This window comes from Nothoprocta perdicaria, unplaced genomic scaffold, assembly GCF_003342845.1.
Source record: "Nothoprocta perdicaria isolate Ctin4 unplaced genomic scaffold, notPer1 scaffold_306, whole genome shotgun sequence".
Taxonomy (NCBI): Eukaryota; Metazoa; Chordata; class Aves; order Tinamiformes; family Tinamidae; genus Nothoprocta; species Nothoprocta perdicaria.
In genome coordinates, this window is record NW_020455540.1 from 556129 (window position 1) to 579784 (window position 23656).

Consider the following 23656-nt stretch of genomic DNA (forward strand, 5'->3'; position numbering starts at 1 on the left):
CCTGCTGCAGCCCCATCTCCCTGAGCTAATGCACCACCAAGCAACCTGTATCCTGCTGCTGCAGCCTGTGTCCTGCTGCAGCCCCTTCTCCCCGAGGTGATGCCCCACCAAGCAACAGGCCTTGTCAGTCACCTGCAACCCATTTTCACTCGAGAGGCCCTTTGCATAAACCTATGCTAAGGGAGGCAAAAAGCAAAAGCAAAACAAAATCCATAGTATATCCCCTTCCTTCTAGAATTAAATGAACGTGTTTCCCTTCCATAAATAGGAATAAAAAGAAATTAAATGACATCAGATGAAGACTTTTTTCCACCACTAAGCCAAAATAGACTTCCAGTGCACCCTCCCCCTGCGTATTTACACTGCGAAGAGCCTGAGGCGTGAAGCAAAGCCATGGCGTTGAGAAATAATTTGTCACTCACCCCTTGGTCAATGTTGCTATGCCAACGTCAGTCAGCTTCATTCCTACACCTACAAGGCATCAAGGAAAGAGAGAGCTTGCATTACATGAGCACTCGCAAGAATGTCTTCACATTTAAAAAAGACATAGGTAGAGATATTAGAATACTTACAGATTCATGGTTTTCATTTTGTCACCATTTTCACAGAATATTTTAATGTATCTCAATTAAAAATGGGACATTTGTGCTCTGTATCACTAACAATTTCCAGAAATCAGTCTCATAACACTAAGTTACAGAGCAAGATGATAAACAGAGCAAAATTTGTCCTCTCTGGTGGACAGTCCTGGTGGGGAGATGCTTACTGATGACTGCATTTTAAGAGAACCTCCATAATCTTTGTATATGCCATGAGATGGGTACAGTTATTTATGGTTAGTAACGAGTTTCATGGTTTTATCTGCTTTAAAATTTTGACCAATATATAGCAAAAATCTGCTTTGCAAATCAGCCTGATCAATCAACTTTCGATCTACTCTTCTGGGGGAGCATTTGAAAACATTCTCCATTTGGTGTTCCCAAACACTTTTGTTTTCTTTAACCTGCCTCTTTACACATTTGTTTTAATGGCAGAAGTCAGTCCAACAGTCTGTAGTTTTTTTTCTATACAGAAAAAAACAAGGGTCTCTATGGACCATGTTTCTTTGACAACACCCTACGAAATCTGGAGGAGGCTGCAGGAGAGCTGCTCGAGGGTGCTGCAGGAGGTACGTGTGTGCGTGTCCAACAGCCGAGGTGAAGCGGCCAAGCCCGCGCTGTGCCCCATTGCGCTGGCGCTTGTCCTTTCGTCCTCCCTCCAATTCAATGCAGGGCTCTGCTCTAGGTGCTTTGTTGCTAACGCTCCTGGCCTCTCACGGCCAAGGGCGCGGGCTGGTTCCAAGGATCCCTCTTCCCACAGAGGCCTGGGCGCAGGCTGTGCGCGCCCATCCTGATGGCGCCTGGCAGGCTGTGCRGCTGGGCCCGGCTCGCGCAGCGCAGCGCCCGCAGCAGCGCGGCAGCACCAGGGCACGCGGGACGGGCTTTGCTCTGCCCTTCTTTTATTTAAAAAATTAGGCTTTTTCAGTAGCCAGGATTAGCCAGTCATTCCCTTACTAAGGGGACATCGTGGAAGAACAGTTCGCCTGTCAAAAGCATAAGATTTTTTTGATTTTTTTTTTAATTTTCAATCTCTCCTCCCTTTTTTTTTTCTTTCTTTTTTTTTTATAAGAACACCAGCCAAGCGAGGATTTCCTCCCTCTGCTGCAGCATTTAAGCCTTGTGCTACAGTACGGGCCAAAAAAGGCTTGCCTTGGCTGCCACTGTGGGCAATTAATTAATTTCTTTCTATTCACTAGGGTAATGTGTACACCAAATAAACACAGTGCACTTTTAAGAGATTAGAGAAGAATAAATCCTAACGCTCTCTCCTACCTTCTATTCTGACCTGCATGGGATGCTGGATAGAAAGAGCACACACTGATCGTTTAAAAATCTGTATTTGCGTTGTTTCACCATTCACTTTGCCAAAGGCACTTTCAAAGAGGAAACCTCTGTGCTTAATGAAACTGAAAAAGATTTCAATGAAAATAAAACATAACTTGTCAATAACTTGTCTGCAGTTCCTCTGGCACTGCAATGGCTTGAAGTTTGATTTCTGTGGGTTTGTTTTTGGTCTGGAGGGGGGGCTTCCACGACACCCACCCACCCTGTCGGGCTCCTCTCGCCCGTGTCCTGCTGCGGCAGCCGCTGCAGGTGCCTCTTGCGGGACCGTCTCGTTTCCAGCGGGCCCAGCCTGCAGCGCTGCTCGCAGCCCCTTGCTGCCCAACGGCCAACACAGCCACGGGGACACGGAGGGAACCACGAGCAGCACGGCCACCTCTGCAGCACGAGGCGCACGCGGACAACCCTCGGGGCAGGCTACAGCGCTTCTTTTGGTAACCCTCTTTGCAATAGAGGGCACTAAACACATCTCAGATGCGGCCCTTCTATGTAAGAAGGTTCCTCTTTTGGCCACAGGACTGACCCAGCTGAGACCTGCGGGTTTCATCTGCCCACAGGAAGGTAGCAGGAAATGAGAAGGAGGAAAAGGGCCTCTGGTGGAGCTGCAGAGGCAAGGAAGTGCTCCAAAAAATGCTGAAATCATTAGAGTTGCTAAAAAGAAGCTGTTTATGCTTACCAGAAGCAAAACAGAGTAAGTACACGAAGAACTAACTTGAAAAAAAATTCAGGGTCTCAACCTGAGAGCTGAATGTGGTCCTAAATCTGTAGATCAATCCACTGTAGGTAAAATTTATCTTCCTGCAGTGGCTAAATGTGTTGCTGATGCCCCATTTAGAGATATTAAGAATACAACAGGCTTGGTGGCATTTCACTGTGTGACTCCTAGAGCTGTTGGCAATGTCCAGTCAGAGTCAGGTTGTACCACTTGTGTTGGCAGCAAAGGCACTTAGCGCATTCACAAATGGAGAGGATGGAGCCTGGAGATTTCCATGCGCTGAATGCTCAGTTCTTTTGCACCCCTGGAGTGCTATGTTTTCTGCACAAAAAATTATTTTGATTCCTGGAGGCACTTGGGTTCACATTTGGGCATCTAAATAGACGCCCTGTTCAAACTGCACAGCGCAGGCTGCAATGTGCAGTGATGACCCAGCCCTTCGCTGCGGGCTGCTCTCTGGAAGGCTCCCAAATTCCTACAGGAGCGCCCACATGGACAATGCCGGGCGGGAGGCCAGGCACAGAGGAACCTGAGCCTCCAGGTGAGGGGCACACAGCGACCAGCCACCCAGACGGGGAACCCCTCAGGAGGGATGTAAAAGCAGCGGAAGGGCAGAGCAGCGGCGGTGCCCAGYGCTCCGTGAAGCAGCAGCCAGGCTCCCCAAGAGCAGACCGCGCCTGGGGGCAGCGTGAGCCCGCAGACACCGTGTCCCTGCCTCTGCACACAGCTGGGGCACAGCGGGGCCACTCCTGCCTGCAGAGTCTGCTGGCGCTACCAGCGGTGCCAGGGCATCAGCTTCCAGCGGGGAAGACCCTTCCCAACACGGCGCTGTGGAAGGTGCCCACGCAGCGCGGCCAAAGGCTGAGAGAAGGGGGGCTATGGAAGGAGCCTCTGGCAGCGCTGAGCCCGGCGCTTCCCGCCCGTCCCACAGCAGGAACATTGTTGCTCCCCTCACACAACCCACCTTGCAGGTCTGTGACGAGCAAGCCCCCGTTGGTCCTCTCGTACAGCCAGTGCTGGAAGGTGCAGCACTTCTGGCCAGCCTCTGAGTCTCTGCGCAAGAAATTGATCTCCTTGCCATCCTTGACGGAGTACTTCACAAATTCTCCCACCAGCTCCTCCTCCACCGTGGCATAGGGGATGTTATTTGCAGGGCGATGAACAAGAAAAATAGGAATGATCCTGAAATCAAGGGAGAAAAACTCCTAAACCCCACTGAGCTCTGTCAACAAAGAAGCAAGAGAGACAGTTTGGCCAGCGAGCTCAGTGACTGCCCAGCTACAAAGTCTAATCCAAGCTGGGAGCCACCCAGTAGCTGATCTTCTGGATAGCTCCAGAATATAATTACCTTCTGGTTTACGTCTTATTTATTTATATTATTTAGTCAAATGTAAACGTCCATGCTCAATACAAGCCACTCATTTTTCAATATTAATTGCTTACAGTTTTAACCACTGAGTTAGGCTCATATATGAGTCAGTCTTTGAGAGGTTTTAGGCCCCTGCAAATGTTATCCACTGCAGAAAACGCTTTGTATAAGACAGGTCTAAATGCAGGATTTTCCTGAAAATACAAAACAACTACTTTGTAGTTGTAAGTATGGAAGAGGAAACAAAAAGGCCTCTGAAGAGATCACAAGGATTCTTACAACCAACTGGTTAAGGGAAGATCTAGAATCTGAAGATTCTTGAACTTTGTCAAATTTTGTATCCAGGTTAGAAGACTTCAATTAATTCTGAATGAATCTTTCAGGTAACTGCAAATTGGACAAAATTTACCTGTTTTATTCACTTAGAAATTGAGTTAGTCTATCCAGAAAGACTTGGAAAGTTTTCTAGGAATCTAGGCTAGGCCTGTTTATGAGTAAAGATGCACCATGCAAAAAAATGGGTATCCCAAAAAAAATGGGTATCCAAAGTCAAAAAAACTGTGGGTTTTGCTTAGAGTTCCCAGAATATGACGTGCATATCAACAGCCTGGAAGGGAGCACCTGTCCCACAGGTAACAGGGTAACAGGTAACACGGGCTCCGTGTTGCCTCCAGGTTGCTCCCTTGGGGCAGCCTCCTCCTCCTCATACTTACGTTGCAGTAACGCACCGGGCAGCACTCATACTGCAGGATAAATCTCCAAAAGTAAAACCCTACACATAATAATGAAAGCAGAGAAGTGACATCAGCATACACGAGGGCAGAATTAAATGCTGCTCTGAGATAATGTCATTTGGAAAGTCGGCTGCCACCTGGGCTTTGTCACAGACCAACGTCGTATTTTACCAGCTAGCTCACAAAAAACCCTGGAACTGCCTCAGAACCAACGAAGAAGTGCCTGCCACCATTGCCACAGGAAACAGGTTCCTAGCTCCTTCCTTCCTGCAAACAGCCTTCTCCCTTCCAGCAGCACTGCCAGCGGAGGGGCACAGTTGGTGCCAGGGACAGACTGACTCCAGAGAAAGGAGATCTGCAAACGGCCCCCGTGGATGAGCAGAGGTGTATGTATGTATGTATGTATGTATGTATGACCCCAACAGGTCCAGTCCTCTTCCACAGAGGAGCTTTACAGTCATCATCAGCCTGGTCATGGCTGCAGTATTTCACCACCGTGGCCCCAGCAGACACTGTTAATGCTGGTCCGAAAGGCCATGAGACCAGCAGAGCTTTTCTAACTAGCAACCAGTGCACGTCTCAGTACATGTCTGCTACTAAAGTAACCTGCCCATTCAAAAGATGGTATCACCTTAGCTCTACCAGCATCACTAAAGCCACAGTTCCATCATCAGACAAAGCTTTGTATTGCCCGTATGAGCACTCACAGGAAAAACAGGGACCATGGGTTAATAAAGGTGTCAGTGGTGCTCCCCAGTGGAAATCCAACAGCAGCTCTAAGACCACAGAATCTTCCTGGGTCTCTTCCCCCTTCATAAATGTCTAGCTGCCATGACACTGAGTATTGGAGCACAGTGCTCTTCTTTCCCTATCTTTTACGTATAGCCAAAAATGAGCGGATAGCCTAGGGCTGCAGCCTTAAAATTAGCACTTGAAAACACGGACAGCCTTTCTCTTGCTCAGGAAAGGCTCTCCATTTCCCTTACAAAATATTGCAAAGAATATACCTTCTTTTAAATATAATTTTGCTCTGGCAAGGAGTGGATAGAAGAAAGGAATTCTGCCTTGAAGAGTTGAAACTCAGAAGCCAAGCAAGCCATGCCTATGTGTGCCGGTAAGCATGCCATGCCTACAAACCCCGGCAAATAAGCCATGCCTATGCACCCCAGCAAGCAAGCCATGCCTATGCACCCCAACAAGCAAGCCATGCCTACACACACCAGCCCCTTTCCCTGCTTAGGACAAAGCAACGAGGTCTGCAGCCTCCTCGGCGCCTGCTCGGCACAGCAGCCTCCTGCCCTTGCCACGCGTGTGCTCTCGCTCGACCCTCAAAACTAGAGGTCATATCCTGTCCGCACAGAGACCTCTCAAACAGAAAACTTGCCATACGCAACATCTTTCCAGAAGGAAGCCTGACTTCCAAAAATAGTTACCTAAAATAATTCACCACATCTCTGCCACTATTTCCAATCCTGAGAAGGTTTCTTTAAGGAAACATTCTGGAGGTTGAATTTTAAGTGCTGCTGACATGACTTACTTGGAAAATCTTTATAAGCATCAGCTGTAGAAGCAGCACAGCCTCAATTTTTTTGCCCACGTTTTACTGCATAATTACAAAGCTCCCACTGAGAAATCCTGTGAAATACAGTTCTGGGAATATAGTACCCCTGAGAATTCTTGTGTGAAAACTCCTTTTTTGCTACTGCCTTTTTTCTCTTGCAAACCCTGTGTCACCAAACTGCCAACTTTACCAAAGAGCTGTGAAGAAACCAGAGCAGCCATGCTGAGTGTGCCCAGTGCACACAACGTACCCTAAGAGAATCGCTCCAGCCTTCCTCTTCCCTACGGTGCTGTGTCAAATGGCTGCCACCAAGTGGCATGGATATATGTTCTTCTACTTAGTAACAAGGGGAAGATTTGGTGCAGAAAACAAAAGCACATGCTGTATTTGATTAGCAAAAGCTTAGCCTTTTGCAGTCTGAGTCAAGGCATTAAAATATTTAACTGTGGAGAGGATGCCCAGGACAAGTGACTGGCACTTTCTATGGAGGCTGCTGGGAACAGTTACTTCTAACCTTTTTACAGCGACAGAGCACAGCTGAGAAGATCTTGTGTCATCCAGAGGAGCTGCAGATTTAGTCTGCTGTCAAGCATGTAGGTCTTATCCATGAAGCAAGGCAAGTGGAATTTCAATCATCCTTTGCAAATTCAACTCTGCAGAGTAGCCTGACACCAGAACAGCAAATCCTTTGGAAAAGATCTCTTACCAAACCCTCAAGGCGTCACTTCCCAGCCTCGGGGGCTCTACACTCAGCTACTGGCCTGATGTACTCATACGTGAGAAATGGAAGACCTCTGATACAAAATAAAACAATCTTTTGGACAATCCAGAACCAGAGCCAAGCTTTCTCACTTAAGCCTTCCTTGCTTAGAAAACTTGCCTAAGAAGTGATTCATACTGACTTAAGAAGGAGTATGACTTCCCTCAAGATTTTTTTAATGGGAAATTGAAAGGCCTGACATCTACTGCTGTTATTAGGTAGTATCTGCTCTTACTTTGTTAATATAAATAATTTACTCACAACATATATCAAAATCAGCACTTTTACTCCTTCATCTCTGCTACTTACTCTTTACTGCTTTTTCTCTTTTTCTAATAGAAATGGATGTGTTCTTCTCTAGAAATCACTCCTAGCAGTCAGTGGGCAGGTGTGCCAAGGATGATATATACATATATATATGTGTGTGCGTGTACATATACTCACTCTGGTACTTCCCCAAAGCCTTCCAAAGGTTCAGCTTCTGCTGCATATATCTTCGCATACTCTCTTGCCGTATTTTGGACATAGCACTCCTACATTCAAACAGAGACATCGATGGAATATCACTCAGAACATTTAACAGATTGGCTGTTGGAACACTGGGGAGACAGCTCTTCCGCACAGCTCGTGCRTGGAGAGGAGAGGGGCCCCTACCTGCAGTGCCAGCTTGTAGTTCTTCTGAACCAGGTCGTCCTTGCTCCTGGTGCCGTACATGATGGCGCTGTGCACTTTGAGCACGCAGGGGTGGCCGGGGCTGAAGAGCGGCACGAGGCCGCGCAGCACCCTGCTGCGGAAGGCCTTGCGGTGCATGCCCTCGCCGAAGTGCAGCTCCTCCGTGGCGATGGCGCCGCGCAGGTTCCCGCCGAAGTAGCTCTCGCTGATGGAATCCTCTCGAAACATGAGCTGCATGAATTCGATTTCTTCCAGACCTAAAAGACAAGGCCACTCTGTTCTGCACCAGGCTTTGCTGGCAAAGGGGTGGACATGGGAGGATAAGTGATTTCTCCATTAAGGATTAATGAACAGGCTTTCAGGAAGTGCAAATTTCACTTGTGTTAGGGTAGTGCTGGGATTCCACATTGCTGTTTGTCTGTATTGTCTAAAGTCAGCATGGAGAAATGGGGCAGCTCATGTTCATACAGCAAGAATATAGCCAAAATCAGAGGAAAGAGTCACAAAAGCTGTTCTAAAACCTGTTAATGAAATTGGAAACGGGAGCTTCAAATGAATGTGAATTTGACTGAGCGCTAGTGAGCAACTGAGTGAATAGAGAGCTTTCCAATTGTGTTTTTGGGAAGACAGAGGCAGTAATAAAGTTAATGTGCAGCAGTGTATGCATATATGAATCTAGGAGTGAAACACAGCTCTGTGACCAACTTGCACAAGGCAATTTCAGGAAGCTCTGCAGTTACCCTGGCTTTCCAGCAAAGCCCAAAGACAGACGGACGCTGCTGATATCGCCAGAGCTTGTTTTAGCTTTGGCTTGGAAGCCCTTCAGGGAGGCACTCTGCCCACACGTGCTTTCAGAGGCACTCGGCTGAGCCCCGGTCCTCACCCAGCGCTGCGCAGTGAGAACCTGTCCCCCAGTGAACTGGCCAGAGCAGCCTCAGACCTGCAGACCTGCACGGTAAAGTGTTTATCTCTCTGCAATCTGGCAAGCACCAGCGTAAGAACAGATTCATTCGAAAAGGTAGAAGAGTAAGATTTTTATCTTGTATGTGATTTCCAACCAGAATCACATTTCTATAAATTACCATGCCAAATTCATTCATAGAGCAACTGCATAAATTTGAAGAATCTTTAAATTCTGGATAATTTTGTACTGCAACCTTTTTGTAATCCCTACGCATGGATTTTTAAGGCATCACTAACATAAGCATGTGTGCCTAAGTTTGTCACAGCTGAAATAAAGTAAAATTATGGATTTCACAACTTCAAATTATCACTGAAATATGAATGGACCAAAAATAAAGGGATGAAAAGAAGTAGTTAAGTGCTGAGAGAAAAATGACCTAAAAAATTCTAACTGTATTTCAAATCTTCTTCCACTGAAGTCATCTTCCAAGCTTCAAAGGAAAAGATAAGCAGGAACAGTAAAGGTGTACATCACACAATAATGAATTCTTTTCACTTCCCTTTCATAGTAATCTCCAGTTTAGACTACATAAATGACTCTCTTTGAAGCATAGAGCAAACAGCTCAAGTAAAAAGCTACGATTAGAACGCTCTTTACTTCCACCCACAATTCTCTGTTGATCAAAAGTTACACAGTGCTGCTAAATGCAAAGTCCTGTCTATTTTAAAGATGATCTAAATGTTTCATTTTATTCTTGAAGAAAAAGAGAAATCCACCGGCTGAGCGAAGCGCTTGGCTGGTACAGCGTGTTCCCAAGGGATACACCAACGTGCACTGCCCTCTCTGCAGCTGCGGCGCCGCGCGGCATGCGGAGCGGGCCTGCAGAGGAGCTCAGAGCAGGGCAAGCGCCCTGCACCTCGGCGCGGGCCCTTCCTTCCGAGCCGTCGTGCTGCAGACGACTTGCAAAGCCCGGTGTTGGAGTCCCCGACAGGGTGTGCCCGGCGCGCTGCGGGCGTCTCGGCGGGACGCGCGCCTCCCCCTGTCCCCTGTCCCCTGTTCCCTGTCCCCTGTCTGAGGCGCTGGCGCAGGGAGCTGGCGGGAGCCCAAGCGGGCACCCGCACTCTGCTTTAGCAGCACGTGCCCCTGCACACACTGAGCTGTCCTACAGCAAGTATTTCACCTGGGGAACCTGCGGCTATGAGCACGGAATTTTGTCTTTGATGGCACCGTAAAGCTCAGCGCAAAAGGGAAGGATATCTAGGAAATGCACAGCACTGATTCGGCAGCTTTAAGGGGTTCATACAGCTTCCCTTGGGGTAACTGTGAAAAGGTCACCATGCTGGTAGCCAGTCAGTCTTTGAGGCACTTCTATCATTAGGCCTATGCTTGTAAACAAAATGTGATGAAATACTGCAGCTGTAATGCAGAGGTGAATATCCATGATTTATAGAAGTTAAAAATCCAAATCCAGATCTGAAACAAACTTGGTATTTCTTAAGTAGCTCTCCTCCCCTGAAGCTTATCATTTATTTAAAGTATAAATGCACCTCATAGAAAGATTTGTGATTTCAGAATGGCCTGGAAATGCAGCAACTGCTAAAACATGCTCCTCTACTGCACCTGGCTGGGTGAAAAACAGTGCAATAAATGCAGGGCATTCGAGGGCAGTGCCAGCTTTGTGAGTGCAGAGATTTCACTTCAGAGATACTGTCTTTGAAAAAAAAAGTATTAAAAAAGTATTTTCTTACTTCTGGAGCAACCAGTGGTTGCATCCATGGAAAATGGATCTGAGGCATCCAGGGAGCTTCAAGGGCAGCACAAAGAGCTTCTAGTGGTTTCTCAGCAGGAGGAGGCTGAGCCGGGAAAATGTGGGTGCGCTGCTGAACAGGACGGGTGTGTTAGTGCCGGTAGACACAGACACGGCTGAGGTACTGAGTGCCTTCCTTGCCTCAGTCTCGGTACTAACGATGCCTCCCGGGGTTCTCTACCTAGTGACAGGTTCAGGGAAGACAAAAGCTAACGGCAGTGGATGAGGATTCGTATCTGCCTCTGTTCCCTTTCCTTATTTAGCGTGTTCAGGCCTCCATGTCTGAAATGCTCCTCACTTGCTCCAGAGGAAACAGACCATCACTAGGACCATCTTGGATACAGCAAACTTACTCACACATCTTTGCAATAGAAATAAACTACCTTGGGTCAAATTCGCCAACACAATGCAGCTGCTTAGTAGCTCCTTGATAACACTGAGCAGCCATAAATCCAGTTTAACTGTATGCTAAAAAGAAGACTTGAAAATAGTTTGCMACAGCAAATGAAAACCTCAGTCAATGAATCTGGTCCTTTAGGTTCTGAAGGCTGCAAAACATCTGGTGAAAATAGCACTAATCATTTTAGTCATATTTTTCTATCCTTCCTACCATTTGGAAACCAAAAAGAACAAAGATTTAAGCATACATGTAAGCAAATGTGTACTCACCCTCAAAATTCTGAAAACTTGAGAGATGTTCCAAAACTACAAGGAAACAAAAAGAAACAGAAGTTATAGTAAAAAAAAAAAAAAAGAAAAGAAAACTGCCATTGTTATCATTATGTATTAAAATTATAAACAAGGCTTTACCTTCAGAAGTCAGATTAAATTCAGCAGTCACCTTTCCATAAATATTCTTCAAACAGCAATAATACATTCCCTGGTCTTTGCTACTAGCTTTAGCTATTGCCAAAGAGATGGGAGAGTCATCCTGGGCACTGGAAGAGATGTTAATTTTTCACATTAGTGCTTTTAAAATATCTTCCTGATTATTCCATATATTTCCCCTTCTGGCCCTGGAATTTCTGGCCTCTGCATATCAATGCAAAGACTGATTTAAATGTGATATGAGTAAGAAGGTATACACCCACTTCAATAGAAGCATTCAGCCTATTAACCGTTGCACAACAGATGCTCCTGCTACATCCTAAAAGAAAAATGTACCGCCCACATGAAAGGCCTCTCGGCCTGTGAACCTCTTCACATGCACGACACTGGGTGTCTACATATTCCACAGCAAACCGTGTCCTCCCTGCAGGGACGATGACGACCTGGCTACCGCCTCTAAAAGCTGTTGTGCAGAGAATGAGAGAAGGTGTGCATGCTTTTGTTGCTATTAGCAGGCCAACATGATGCTTCATGACTCTTTGGCACTGTAAACAACTAATTTTACCCAACATAAACGTAATTTCCTAGCAAATATTTGTATTATTAACCAATGTGTATTTTTCAAAGCTGTTTTAATACGGCTGATTTTGTGTGTTGATGGGTTATAACAACTCAGAGATGTATTTCCGCTAATCACCAGCTGCTGAGAGCAGAGTTACGCTGTGCCGCAGGCTCCAGGCTCTGTGTTTCAGATGCTCACATTAGAATACACCAAAGGAAGAAACGGTGCTTGGGTAGACACCAGCCTACTGCGCTAGAGTTTCATCTTGACAGATGTGAGATTTAGAACAATTCCACTGAACTCCATTGAATATTTTTGAAGTAAAAAATGCAAATAAGAATCTCTCTAATATTTAATTATCACATTTTAATTTCAACATTTTAAAATTTATTATAATAATTCCACAAATGGAAAATTCTAATGTTTTGTTATCATATTGTTATTATTGAAAGTTTTAATTTGAATGATAAAACAATGCAAAATTACTCAGCAGAAATATATTCTTCTATGACAGATATTATAAAACTATCATCAAAATCAGTGTAGTCAAAACAATAAGAATCAAAATGAAACAGGAATTCTGAATAAGTAATTTATTTCCTCCATTGAAAATATCATCCTAAGATTTGGCTTCCTAGAAAACCTTTTAATTCTAGCAGAATTGTGCATATCATCTTATGAGATAGTTCGTACAAAACTTTTTAATTTTGTAAGAATTGTGTTTTCTGACAGAAATCATTTCCTTTTCTTTTGGATAAAATTAGTCTTGTGCTTTAAAATATTATAAACAAATTTTAAGAGCTAAAAATGTGGACATCTATGGAAGAAAATATTTTTTGTTTCATAAAACTGGAGCTCAGGTAAGCTTCTAAGGAAAGAGCTTAGGAAGTTTTTATATTCCACCCCTGTAGCTGCACTGCCATTGGGTTTAATGGCCAGATTGAGGAGTGATTTCACTTTCTTTAACTATAATTCCCTTTAGTCCAATCAGCTTAAAGCTCTATTTGCAGGAGAACATAACGTTCAGAGGAGTGACCACGCCAGGCTCTCCACCGCACACGAGTTGCTTTTAGTAGGTCTCAGGCACTCCCCTCTCCCACAGGGACAGCCTTTCCCGTACCAACCAGATGTGTTTATATCGCTTGGCCTGGCTGCTGGGGGTGAAACTGCACGTGATCTTTCACAGTACTTGACAGCTGCAGCAGGCTGGTTATGAATGGGCTGAAAGAAGCCACGGGTGATGGAATGCCAACTATGCCCAATATTAAAGAAAGAGCTGTGCGATAGTATTCTTCTTAATTACCCTGTTTATTTTGTTTTTTTCCCCAGTCATATTAATTTAGTTAACAGGTACAAGAGTGTACCACTGGCAAAATCAGTATTTTCCCAACAGCTATTCAGAATTTATCAGAATTACCTTCAGAAACATCTACTGACCTTCTCTGCAGTCGAGCAAGTAACTTGGAATCCTTGGTCCAGGTAATGGTGGAGTCGCCATGGATGTCGCCAAACTGGCAACACAGCTTAATGTTCCCAGAGCAGTCAGGGAATAACTCTGCTTGTATCTTCTTCACCAGTTTGGGAGCTTGAAATGAAACAGCCACAGTTAAGGACTACAAGATAACGATACCATTTTGGCATTGTGAAGGAGTCCCAAGATGGTTTACAAGTGTTTATAATATGAACCTGACAATACTATTCTTCCTGATACTGAAACTGAGACTGTAAAATACGGAGGTCTTAAAAAAATGAGCCAGTGACCAACATGGTCAATGGAAATATTCCCAACASAAAGGCATTTTGAATTCGTGGAATGAGACCTCATGGAAGATCTACTCTGGAAAAGCACCAACATGAAAACATTTCTTACTCAGAATATGTTTTCTCTGATTAAAAGACCAGCTGGTATTAAAGATACCACAAAGGCAGAGCATATTATACAGTGACACAATGATATTTTTTAAGAAAATGACAGCATTAGCATAAAACCTAATGTGAAGAAGTGAAAATAAGGCCTTAGGTCTTGAGACGTATCCACAGGAGCCACAAAAACATCTGTTTAGCTGGTGTGTTACTGCTTTCCACATTTTGCTTTACCTGTTGGTAACCTCCTAGAGACTACGGCTAGCAACTTGATTCTCATTTCAAACATGTTTTTCATGTGAGGTTAATATTGCTAATTTCATCAGCATCATTGATGCCTGGTAATGGTGAAAACGAATGCAAAACCAGCCGTATATCTTCAGACACAACTGGGGAGTCACAGTGCAGGAGTGCAATTGGGAATTTAAGCCTGTGGGAACATAAAAACATGATCCTCCTCGACTGCAGTTACTACGGTCTGTGTAGTTACACAGTAATAACTTGCTATACCTTCCTGAAAATTGGCTCATACCCATCAATGAAGGAGAAGCTTCTGTTTCAGAAAGTAGGAGAAGTTCACAAACACATTTGTCACCCACAGCGGGATTAGATTTAGATTGATGCACATTTGCTTGCAGTGTGTTGGAAAATAATTAATTAGTTAATAGTGCGGAATTTAACACTCTAGTCAAAAGGGCTGGAAGGAACAGAAACAGGAATAGATTTTCTCCTACCTTTGCTGTCCTTTTTGCAGAGCAGCTTCCTTTGCTCTTTCCTTTCTTCCCTATGGGTGAGGCCTGCCTCACTCCTCGCGGGCTTTCTCACCCCGCTGGGACTCTTGCTGACGTTTCCTCTCTGCTCCAGACGCGGTTTCTTGGGCAGTGCCACTGGCGGCAGCTTCTCCTTGGCGCCAGGAGCTGGGTGCCCTCCGTTGGCTGGGTCCTGCCTGCACCTGCCTGGCTCGAGCTCGGCAGCAGCCGGAGGTGTCGCRGGAGGCTTAGACCCTCCTTGATTCCCCGGCCTTTCCGCTTTGCCTGGGAATGMGTCGTCCGCGGTCACTGCGAAGGAGCAGGGCTGAGCTCTGCTGTGAGATGGGTGCTCCTGGAAACACTGGTCATCCCCTGAAGCAACTGGTGGCAAGTTACCTAAACCACCCGCTGCCCTCGCTGACGCCTCTGCTTTTTCTGTTTGATCGGTACGCCGAGGAGACTCGGTAGATTTAGCCGAGTTTGCAGCCCCAGCCAGCGTGCTGGAAGAGATCAGGTCAAGGCAGGACTGCTGAAGGGAGTGACCCACACCCTGCTCGCCAGCCTTGGAGCTAATTAGAGCACACAAAGGAGGCCTGATTGCAGCTTCACTTGGATTGCATTCCTTGGCTCTTTGAATTTCTTCTTTCCCCTGCAATACTGCTTCATCTTTGTTCTTTTGGGGTGAATTATGGAATTGACCTTGCAATGCTTCRGGGAAAAATTCCAATTTATTCAAATTTTCATCCACTTTGACTACAATTTGTGTGGATTTTGTCTGTACTTGACTTCCTGTGCTGGAACATCCCATGGCTGACATGCTGGTACTAGAGCCCTCCAAAGGGCCCCAGCGTACAAGGAATGGTGATGCCCCCTTGGTCGGTGGCTGGATATCCACTTGATCACTGGTGTCTTCATACTCCTTGTTTGCAACGCAGGGGAGCTGGGTTTGAGCCCTGCCAGGCTGTGGGGCGCTATGAGGTGTCGTGCTCCCGGAGGCGCACGTGTGACTCCTTGAAGAATTTGTTTTGAACATTTCAGGAGGCTTGGAGGTCTGGTGAACAGAAAATACACCTTGTTCTGACGTGCTGTGAGGGGAAACTGCAGGCTGACTTTCCGAAACGTGTTTAACTGCTGTGCCACAGGAAGCATCAGCCTTTCGTTCACTGTGTTCATATTTGGGCACCTCTACCAAAAAATCAGTTAAAAATGGATCCTCATTAGATGGAATGAACGTCTCTTCATGCTTTTCTATCTCTGTCACTTGGTGTATRTTTTGGGGTAGATTCTTACATGCTCTGGTTTCAAGAGCCTCACTTAAATCAGGCAATTGCACAAGGCAACGACAATTCTGTGCATTAGAAACAACTTGAAAGTCTTTACAGTCATTTTTTGAAAGATGGTAACAGTCAGAATTCATGTCATTCTGTGTGATCAAGTCTGAGTGATTTCCTTTCGCCTGTAAATTCTCTTCAGCACTTTCAGGTACACCCTCAACAGATAAGTGTTCGTCATATGCAAACTGACTGGCATTTTCATCACGGCAGTTCCTGGGAAAAAAGTCCTTCTGTTCATGGAAATAAGTAAGTTTATTTCTTGATGGATAACAGTCTTTAACATTGGAGTATTTACCAGTATCTGCATCTGTGCATTTATTTATAGTTTCATTTATCAAGGATATGCTCTGATCAGTATAAAGTAATTGTCCAACAGACTTCTCTGACATATAAGCTGGCTTTTCCTTGGCATATTCAAAATTACTGCTCTGAGCATTTTTTAATCTTTGAGGAGAATCCCCATCACAGGTTTGCAGAGCGTTACGAGCAGGTGGCTTTCCTTCCTGGACAGCAGTCATCTCAACGGATCCACCATCGCCAGTTAATGTCTGATCTGTTCTTTGCTCCAAGCACTTCTCTACATTTAATACACTGTTTGCTGACATATGAATGGGTAGTGTTTCTTTTTTGTTTCCAGTACCAGAACCTCGATGTATACCAAGTGTTTCTACCCTCTCAGCAAAAGAAGTGTTTCCTATGCATGCACTGTTACATGCTTCATCTGTTTTTAGGAGGATATTAGAAACGTTGCAATCTTCTTTCTCCATTCTTTTTCTACAAATTGGCTGTATAATTGGTTGTTCCTCTTCTATTAAATTCATTGACACAGAATGACTAGGACAAGCCTCCTGTGCTAAGTTCAGTCCTGTGACTTGGACAGCCTTTGGCCTAACTTCTAAACTTGTGATCCCCCGGTTTTCAAACGGGACCTGACAGTGTGAGTCAGCCTCAACAAGAAGCTTCCACAGCTTGTCATGCACTGCCGATAAATCAGCATCTCCTTTGCACCCGGTGTCTCTAGATTCCTGGGCTGTCTTGCCACCAGCTTCAAACTGATATTCACCACATGATACAACACGGAGGGCATCTGTGTCATTGCTGTGATGTGAGTCAAAACTGCACCTCTGCCCTCCCTCCACTGGCTCACCGCATAGCTGTGCAGGAGACAGAGCTGCACATAAATATTCCTGTCTGTCAGGAACAGAGCCTGTATCCCATAAAGAAYGAGCTGAAATGTCATTTGTTGACTTGCTGCCATTGCTAGTAATATTAATTCCTTGTTCCCAGAGGAATTGTTGCTGATGACTTTCACTCTTCTGACATGGATCGTGGTGTGGAGAGCAGGTTTGTAAAGCTGTACCCTTTGCTTGCAGTGCATTTTCAGGACAGAGCACTCCTGATGCTGGCTCGGGGGTGACTGCGCTCTCACCAGCCATGAGGATGGTGTTCTTCTCTGCGTCAGGCTCTACGCATCGTCTGTCATAACTCTGCGTAAAGTTATTAGCACTGGCATCTTGACTCTACAAAGAAGAAAGAAACAAAAAGCAGATATATAAAATACAGTGTAGCTAAGCATTAGCGCCCCTGCTAGMCTGGATCCAAATGCAGAGGAATATAAATTTGATCAAGGAGAAGACCAGTGAYCAATGACACAGCTTAGCCAATTAAAATCAAATAAAATTTTTAAAAAAGCMATGTCTATGCCTTGCAAAACTGACAGGCTGTCCCACCTGCACCCTAGGGTCCTACTGTGCCCTAAAAATACAGCATCATGAAAAAGCCATGAAAAGAGCTAAAGACTCACTGAAAATTATTGTGCCAGTAGTAAGCTACAGGGATAATGGAAAGAGAAAGAAAAAGAAATGGAAAGAAAGAAAAAGAACATGGAAAAGAGAAGAAGAAATTTAAAAGGATCTTCTGAAGTGGCCTCTGAAGTCCATGGTCCCAAGAGCATGAGAAATCCATGACAGTTGCTGCCAAGCGGGACAGGGACATTTTTCACCCTAGATACACCTGCATACCAGGCTCACCAATGGGGTAACTCCCCACCAGGAAAAGGTTTGAAAACTCCAGAGTCATTTCAAGAAGGCTGTGACGTGGCCAACAGCATAGCAGCTTCCAGGGGTGACTAAGTGTTGTGCGTGTGAAGCCCAGAGCCCCCAAGACGCAGTATAACTGCCCAGTTACTGCCCCACTGGAGCCCTCCAACCTGCCTCTGAAGGCACCGTTGGCTCTTCCTCTCTGGAGAGTATCTGCTGCCTCCTGTTTTCTGAAGATCTCAYGCTAGGGGCAGAAGGAGATTCTAGTGTCCAAAATAAGCTTTAAGAAAAATTATTGCTCCCAAGCCCTGAATTTCTCATCTTAGATAATACTTCCATTTCCTATGTTTTCCTCTGAATAGATCCTGAAGTTTTGTCYCTGTTGTACTCACTTCATGTTCTATTTTGAAGCAACAGCTTTCATTGTTTCCCATTATCCTCAAGCATAACTTGAGCTGTCAAAACAGGCAGTTGTGTTTGGCTGTCACTGCACCAGCACTACCAAATGCTACACCAGTCTCCAAGGAAGTTTAACAAAAGATTTGAGTAAGAATCCCTCAAATATCCTACAGCAACAAAGGATCACCCAAAATGTGGACAGGATGCAGCAATACTTGGAGCAATTGTCTTCGAGCAATACTGCATTAACGTGCAATGGGGAATGCTCAGGGCATTCGAAGCAATGCCCAATGCTACGAAGATGGCTATGCTGCAACATGTATAACTGCATCACGGAATCCCCAGGAAGGATTCCCAAGGAAAAAGCAGGAAGTTTGAACAAATAAGAGTAATCTACAGGTATCCTGGCTCCAGCCCTGTGCCTGACAAACTGGCCCAAAGGAAACATCAGTTACTTATTTTATAAAGGTAAACATTAGTCTAGTGCAGTCCACAGCACAGTTGTTTTCCATTTTAATCTTCTTTTGTAATTTTCAGCAGCAAATTGTTTTGTCTATGGGAAGTGCTGAGTTTCCGCTATGAAATCTGAGACCTTCACTTACAGATAAGGGAGAACAGCACAGAAACCCGACTCTTGCTGGAGTTCAGGGGAAGTTCAGGTAATTACCTTCATTAGTCACTGTCTGGATTCTCTAACAAAAGCAGCTACAGACAGGCCAAATCACACAGGACACTCTGGAAATGGGAGCTGCTCAAGAGCCTGAGCAAAAYGCCCTTAGTGCCAAATCTGTGCCGTGTGAGCAACGCCCCATCTCCCCCTAACGCAACAGAGTTTGCTTCTGGAGCRAGTGAGAAACCGTCACATCATGTGCAAACACAACCATCTCAACCATAGGCACTAATTARGGCCATTCTGGCTCTCCTCTCCCTACAAAATCTAAGGATAATTTAYACACCAGTCTCTCCCCAGATCAGCTGAACACTTCCAGTTCAGCTGATGAAATGAGAGCAAGAGGTTTGTCCTGCAAATGAGATGATGAATTCCACCTTGCTGTTTCTCACTGCTTCTGAAGAGGAAATAGTGCAGGAAGGTGCTTTTCCACTATAGACAGTCTTCATGTCACTTTCCATCCTCTTGCTGATGCAAATGGACTGTAACAAAACACATCTAGAACATGGACAATAAGCACAAGGTGCCTCTAGATGAGAACACCCTCATACTCGTTGTGCTTGGAACTGCTGCTGGTTCACACTGCTCTCCAGCAGGAGCTCCATGGCTCTTTCTCTTTCCCTGTATGTGCAAGGCCACCCAAATTCCTCTTTCCTAAAATAACACTCTGCATTAAATGGCATGTCTGTACTGGATTAGCTAAAATAACTCAGTATCTGTACTTGTTGCAACTGCTGTAGACAGGTGGGAGAAAAGACATGAGCTATATTTCATCCTGCTGATAAATAAACTACAATAAACGTACTAAAATGTCTGCTGAGGAGGCAAGGAGGTTCRGGAGGGGGAACTATAATATTTCAAGCACAGAAGCTGAGTTCTCTGCCWTTGAAAACCACGCAGAGCTGACCGTGCACGGCTGTGACGGGTCTGTGCTGCGAACCAGGTCAGTTTGCCAAGGAATGTTTCTTGCGTGTGTCCGAGGAGAGACTGCAGCCAAGTGCACAGTGCAGGTGAGCAGAACAGCGTGTTACCTGGCAGCACTCGTGCAGATCCTATGGAATGCCAAGAAAATGTTGGTCTGAGAGGCAGAGCAGGGACGGAGGGGCCGCCCCTCCCTGTCAAGTGGCTCCAGCCCCAGGCTGCTGAACTCTCCTGCCATGTATGGGGCGCAAGGCGTGAGCATTCAGACCCAAAGCCTGCTAACCACCGGGCAGAGAGCTGTGCCRCACCCCAGGACTACTAAGAATTGGGTATGGACTGAAAATCTCCTGACAAAGTGACATGCTGCTGAGAAATGAGACCTAATTCCTCAAATTAGACTCAAAGCTGGAGGAGACTTGGATCTCAGAGTCCTGTAGCTCAGGAAAGAAGCACAGGTGAGCTTTTATTTTCAGAACTTCAACAAAAGCTTCACTCAGAGTGAGCGAAGGCAGGTTGCCACAAATGAAGCAAGAATGCACGTCTCATTGAAAATTAGAGCTGGCTTAGTTTTGATTTCAGACAATCAGAGAACCTTCATGTTTTCCAGCTATTATTCACTTAAATGCCAAGAGGCACATAGGTGCTTTAGTAACATTTGAACGAAGAACAAAACAACCATAAGCGAATAGAAAATGGCGTGATGGGTCCGCACAGCAACTCTCAATTATAGTAGTTTGGGAACAAAAGCCCCTGCTCATTGTGCACTCACACCCTGGCACTCAGTCAGCTCCTGACGGCTGTCCTGTATGGCACCATTTGCTGGTTTCAGCTGAACTTCTCAATGAATCACACTGAGTAGCCCCCAGCGCTGCCCGCCAGCCTTCAGAGCAGCGTCCTCGGGCCCCCTTGGCTGTGCGGCACAACCGCTGCTTCCCCTCTCGCCCCCAGCCCTCCCTGCCCGCCCGCGGCTGCTCCGCAGCGCTGCACAGCACGGCATGGCCCGCGTTCCTGCACAGCCCTGCACGATCCGTGTCCCTGCGCTGCCCGGGCAGCCCCACATCCATGCACAGCCCCGCGTCCCTGCGCTGCCCGGCACGGCCTGCGTCCCTGCACAGCCCAGCACAATCCGTGTCCCTGTGCTGCCCGGGCAGCCCCACATCCATGCACAGCCCCGCGTCCCTGCGCTGCACAGCACGGCCCGCGTCCCTGCACAGCCCAGCACGATCCATGTCCCTGCACTGCGCCGCGTCCCTGTGCATCCCTGCGGTGCCTGGCACGGCCTGCGTCCCTGCGCAGCCCTGCATCCCTGCACAGCCTGGGCAGCCCCGCATCCCTGCGCTGCCCCGCGTCCCTGCGCTGCACAGCACGGCCCGCGTCCCTGCACAGCCCAGCACGATCCGTGTCCCTGCGCTGCCCGGGCAGCCCCACATCCATGCACAGCCCCGCGTCCCTGCGCTGCCCGGCACGGCCTGCGTCCCTGCACAGCCCAGCACGATCCATGTCCCTGCGCTGCCCGGGCAGCCCCACATCCGTGCACAGCCCCGCGTCCCTGCGCTGCCCGGCATGGCCTGCGTCCCTGCACAGCCCAGCACGATCCATGTCCCTGCACTGCGCCACGTCCCTGTGCATCCCTGCGCTGCCTGGCACGGCCTGCGTCCCTGCGCAGCCCTGCATCCCTGCACAGCCTGGGCAGCCCCTCATCCCTGCGCTGCCCCGTGTCCCTGTGCGTCCCTGCGCTGCCCGGCACGGCCCGCGTCCCTCTGCTCCTCTCCTCTGGGTAAAAGGGCAATCAGAATAAGCTGATGCCAAAGCTGAAGTGATGGAAATTTATGTGAGGAAGATCAAACTGAGCGCCACTGAGATTTCCTGAGAACAGACTGTTCTGGACTTGAGTGAGAAAATAATGAACACAGAGGATCCTGTGCAGGATAACAGTGGATCTATCAGCAGCAAAAACGCTTTAGAAGCAGGCAAACAGCACCTGCCGCTCCTGTTGTGTGCAGTGCCTGTGGTGCTTTGCTCACGCCCCAAAACCCTGGCAGCTCCTGCAGGACATCACCATCCTGCTGGCACCCAACGATCCAACGAGCCCCAGGAGGGGCTCGGAAGCCAGGAAGGGCAGCGGCCTTGCTCCATGCCCTGCCAGCACAGCGCAGCATGAGGCACCACRGCCAGCATGCCTGCCCTGGAGCACCCATCACTGCTCAAGCTGCTCTGAAACACTGAATAACCCCCAAATGTCACTGGGGCTGGGCCTAGCAACTGGGACTAGCAATGGAGGGCTGGCAGTGCAGAGCTGGCAGTGCAAACCCTGGAGCCACGAGCACTGCAGCTCGGCAGCGGCGGCAGCCCCTCGCACGCCCACTGCAGCAGGCAGGGCCCTGCGGAAGGGGAGCGGTCCATAGCCCACGTCCACAGCCCGATGGAAGGGGAGCAGTGTTCCCCAAGTTCCCCACGCCAGGCTCCACACTCTGCTCCTGCAGGGCCACCCGGCTCCGGCTCCAGCTCCTGCTCTGGCTCCAGCTCCGGCCCCTGCTCACGCGCAAGCCTTTCCCTGCAGGCCTGTGTGCAGCTCCAGGCCGATCCCCTCTCGCCTTTCTCAGGTTACGGGAGGAGATTGATGAGGGGCTGCTGCTCAGGGGGCTGCCCACACCTTCCCCGTCCTGTAAACAGGCGTTTCTAGAGGAGATGCTTTTGTGCGCTCATTTTTCAGATCTCAAACCTTTGAGCCTAGACCTACATTTCACCCTCATTCATGGCAGCTTAAAACCACGACTTTGGTTCTCTAGCACTTTTCTCTATATTGGCTTTTGTTCTGGTTTGGTTTCTATCCATTCATTACCTAATAGGACAAAGTGCTGGACACAGAGTGGGGCACGGAGAAGAGCGGCAGCCGCACGGCGCGAGCACGGGCTGCCCAGCTGGAACGCGCAACCCAAGATCCGCGTCTCGCGCGCCCAAGAGCTGGGCAGCATCGTCCGGCACCGCAGCCGCACGCGTTTCCCTAGCCGATTCCTAGTAAACAGCATCAAACTGCACAGCTCTCAGGAGAGTATCACTTTGGGGGTTATTTTTAACTATTTTTCTTACATTTTTGTTGGAATCTTTTGTTGCCTTTTTTTTTTAAGAGCAAAGCTCTGTTCACCTCTCCAGCATGAGCTCTCGGGACCAAATTCCTCTTCTTGGTATAAATTCAGAGCAAACCTCTGTTGCTTGGTATTTCCAGTAGCATAAATGAATGACCTTTTTTCTTTTTTTTTTTTTTTTTTGAGTACAAACTAAAAAAAGTAAATCAAAATATTCTTTGCTCACAATGGGGATGTGAAAAATGTTCTGGGTTGAAAGAGACATTCCTTGGATAAGACCTGTGCAATAGCCTCAATATCAGATTTCCCCATCCAGCTGTCCAGAGTCCCATTAGTGCCTCTTAYGATTATCAGTCTCACTCTATAATTAGAACAGCTTATGGTTTATTTTGGCCTTTTTCAAAACCAGATTTCCCTCCCAGCAGTAGCTGTCATTCAGCAGTGCATGAATAGTATCTTTCTTTCAATGTAATTTACATTTACATTATTTTGCGACAAAGAGGAATAAAGTGCATTCAAATCAGCTGAACAGCTCATTCTATGAAATGATAAGCACTGTACCTACCCAGGACGAGACATTCTCATCTGGCGCCTGGTTTTGCTCACGGAGGCCCCAGATCCTTCTCCATTCCCAGTGACAGTCTTTATCTGCCTCTTCTCTTTGACACAAACCAGGCTGCCTTTGCAGCCTTTCCGTCTCCCCGTGGATCTGTGCTGAGTTTTCCTGTTCAGCACTGGGTTCC

The 23656-nt window shown here is 47.0% G+C and overlaps 1 protein-coding gene across 1 annotated transcript in view; it reads right to left on the reverse strand.

The window, feature by feature from the left end:
- ALPK2 (alpha kinase 2) overlaps positions 1-14643 on the reverse strand; it is a 22614-nt gene extending 7971 nt beyond the window's left edge. Inside the window, exons 1-8 of the mRNA XM_026042519.1 lie at positions 14450-14643; positions 13290-13437; positions 11273-11400; positions 11132-11167; positions 7734-8008; positions 7524-7612; positions 3620-3837; positions 423-471 (exon numbers count right to left, since the gene is read on the reverse strand). Of these exons, the coding sequence (XP_025898304.1) occupies positions 423-471; positions 3620-3837; positions 7524-7612; positions 7734-8008; positions 11132-11167; positions 11273-11339 (734 nt within the window). The 5' untranslated portion in view covers positions 11340-11400; positions 13290-13437; positions 14450-14643. The remainder of the gene's footprint in view (positions 1-422; positions 472-3619; positions 3838-7523; positions 7613-7733; positions 8009-11131; positions 11168-11272; positions 11401-13289; positions 13438-14449) is intronic.
- Between the last annotated feature and the right edge of the window lie 9013 nt (positions 14644-23656).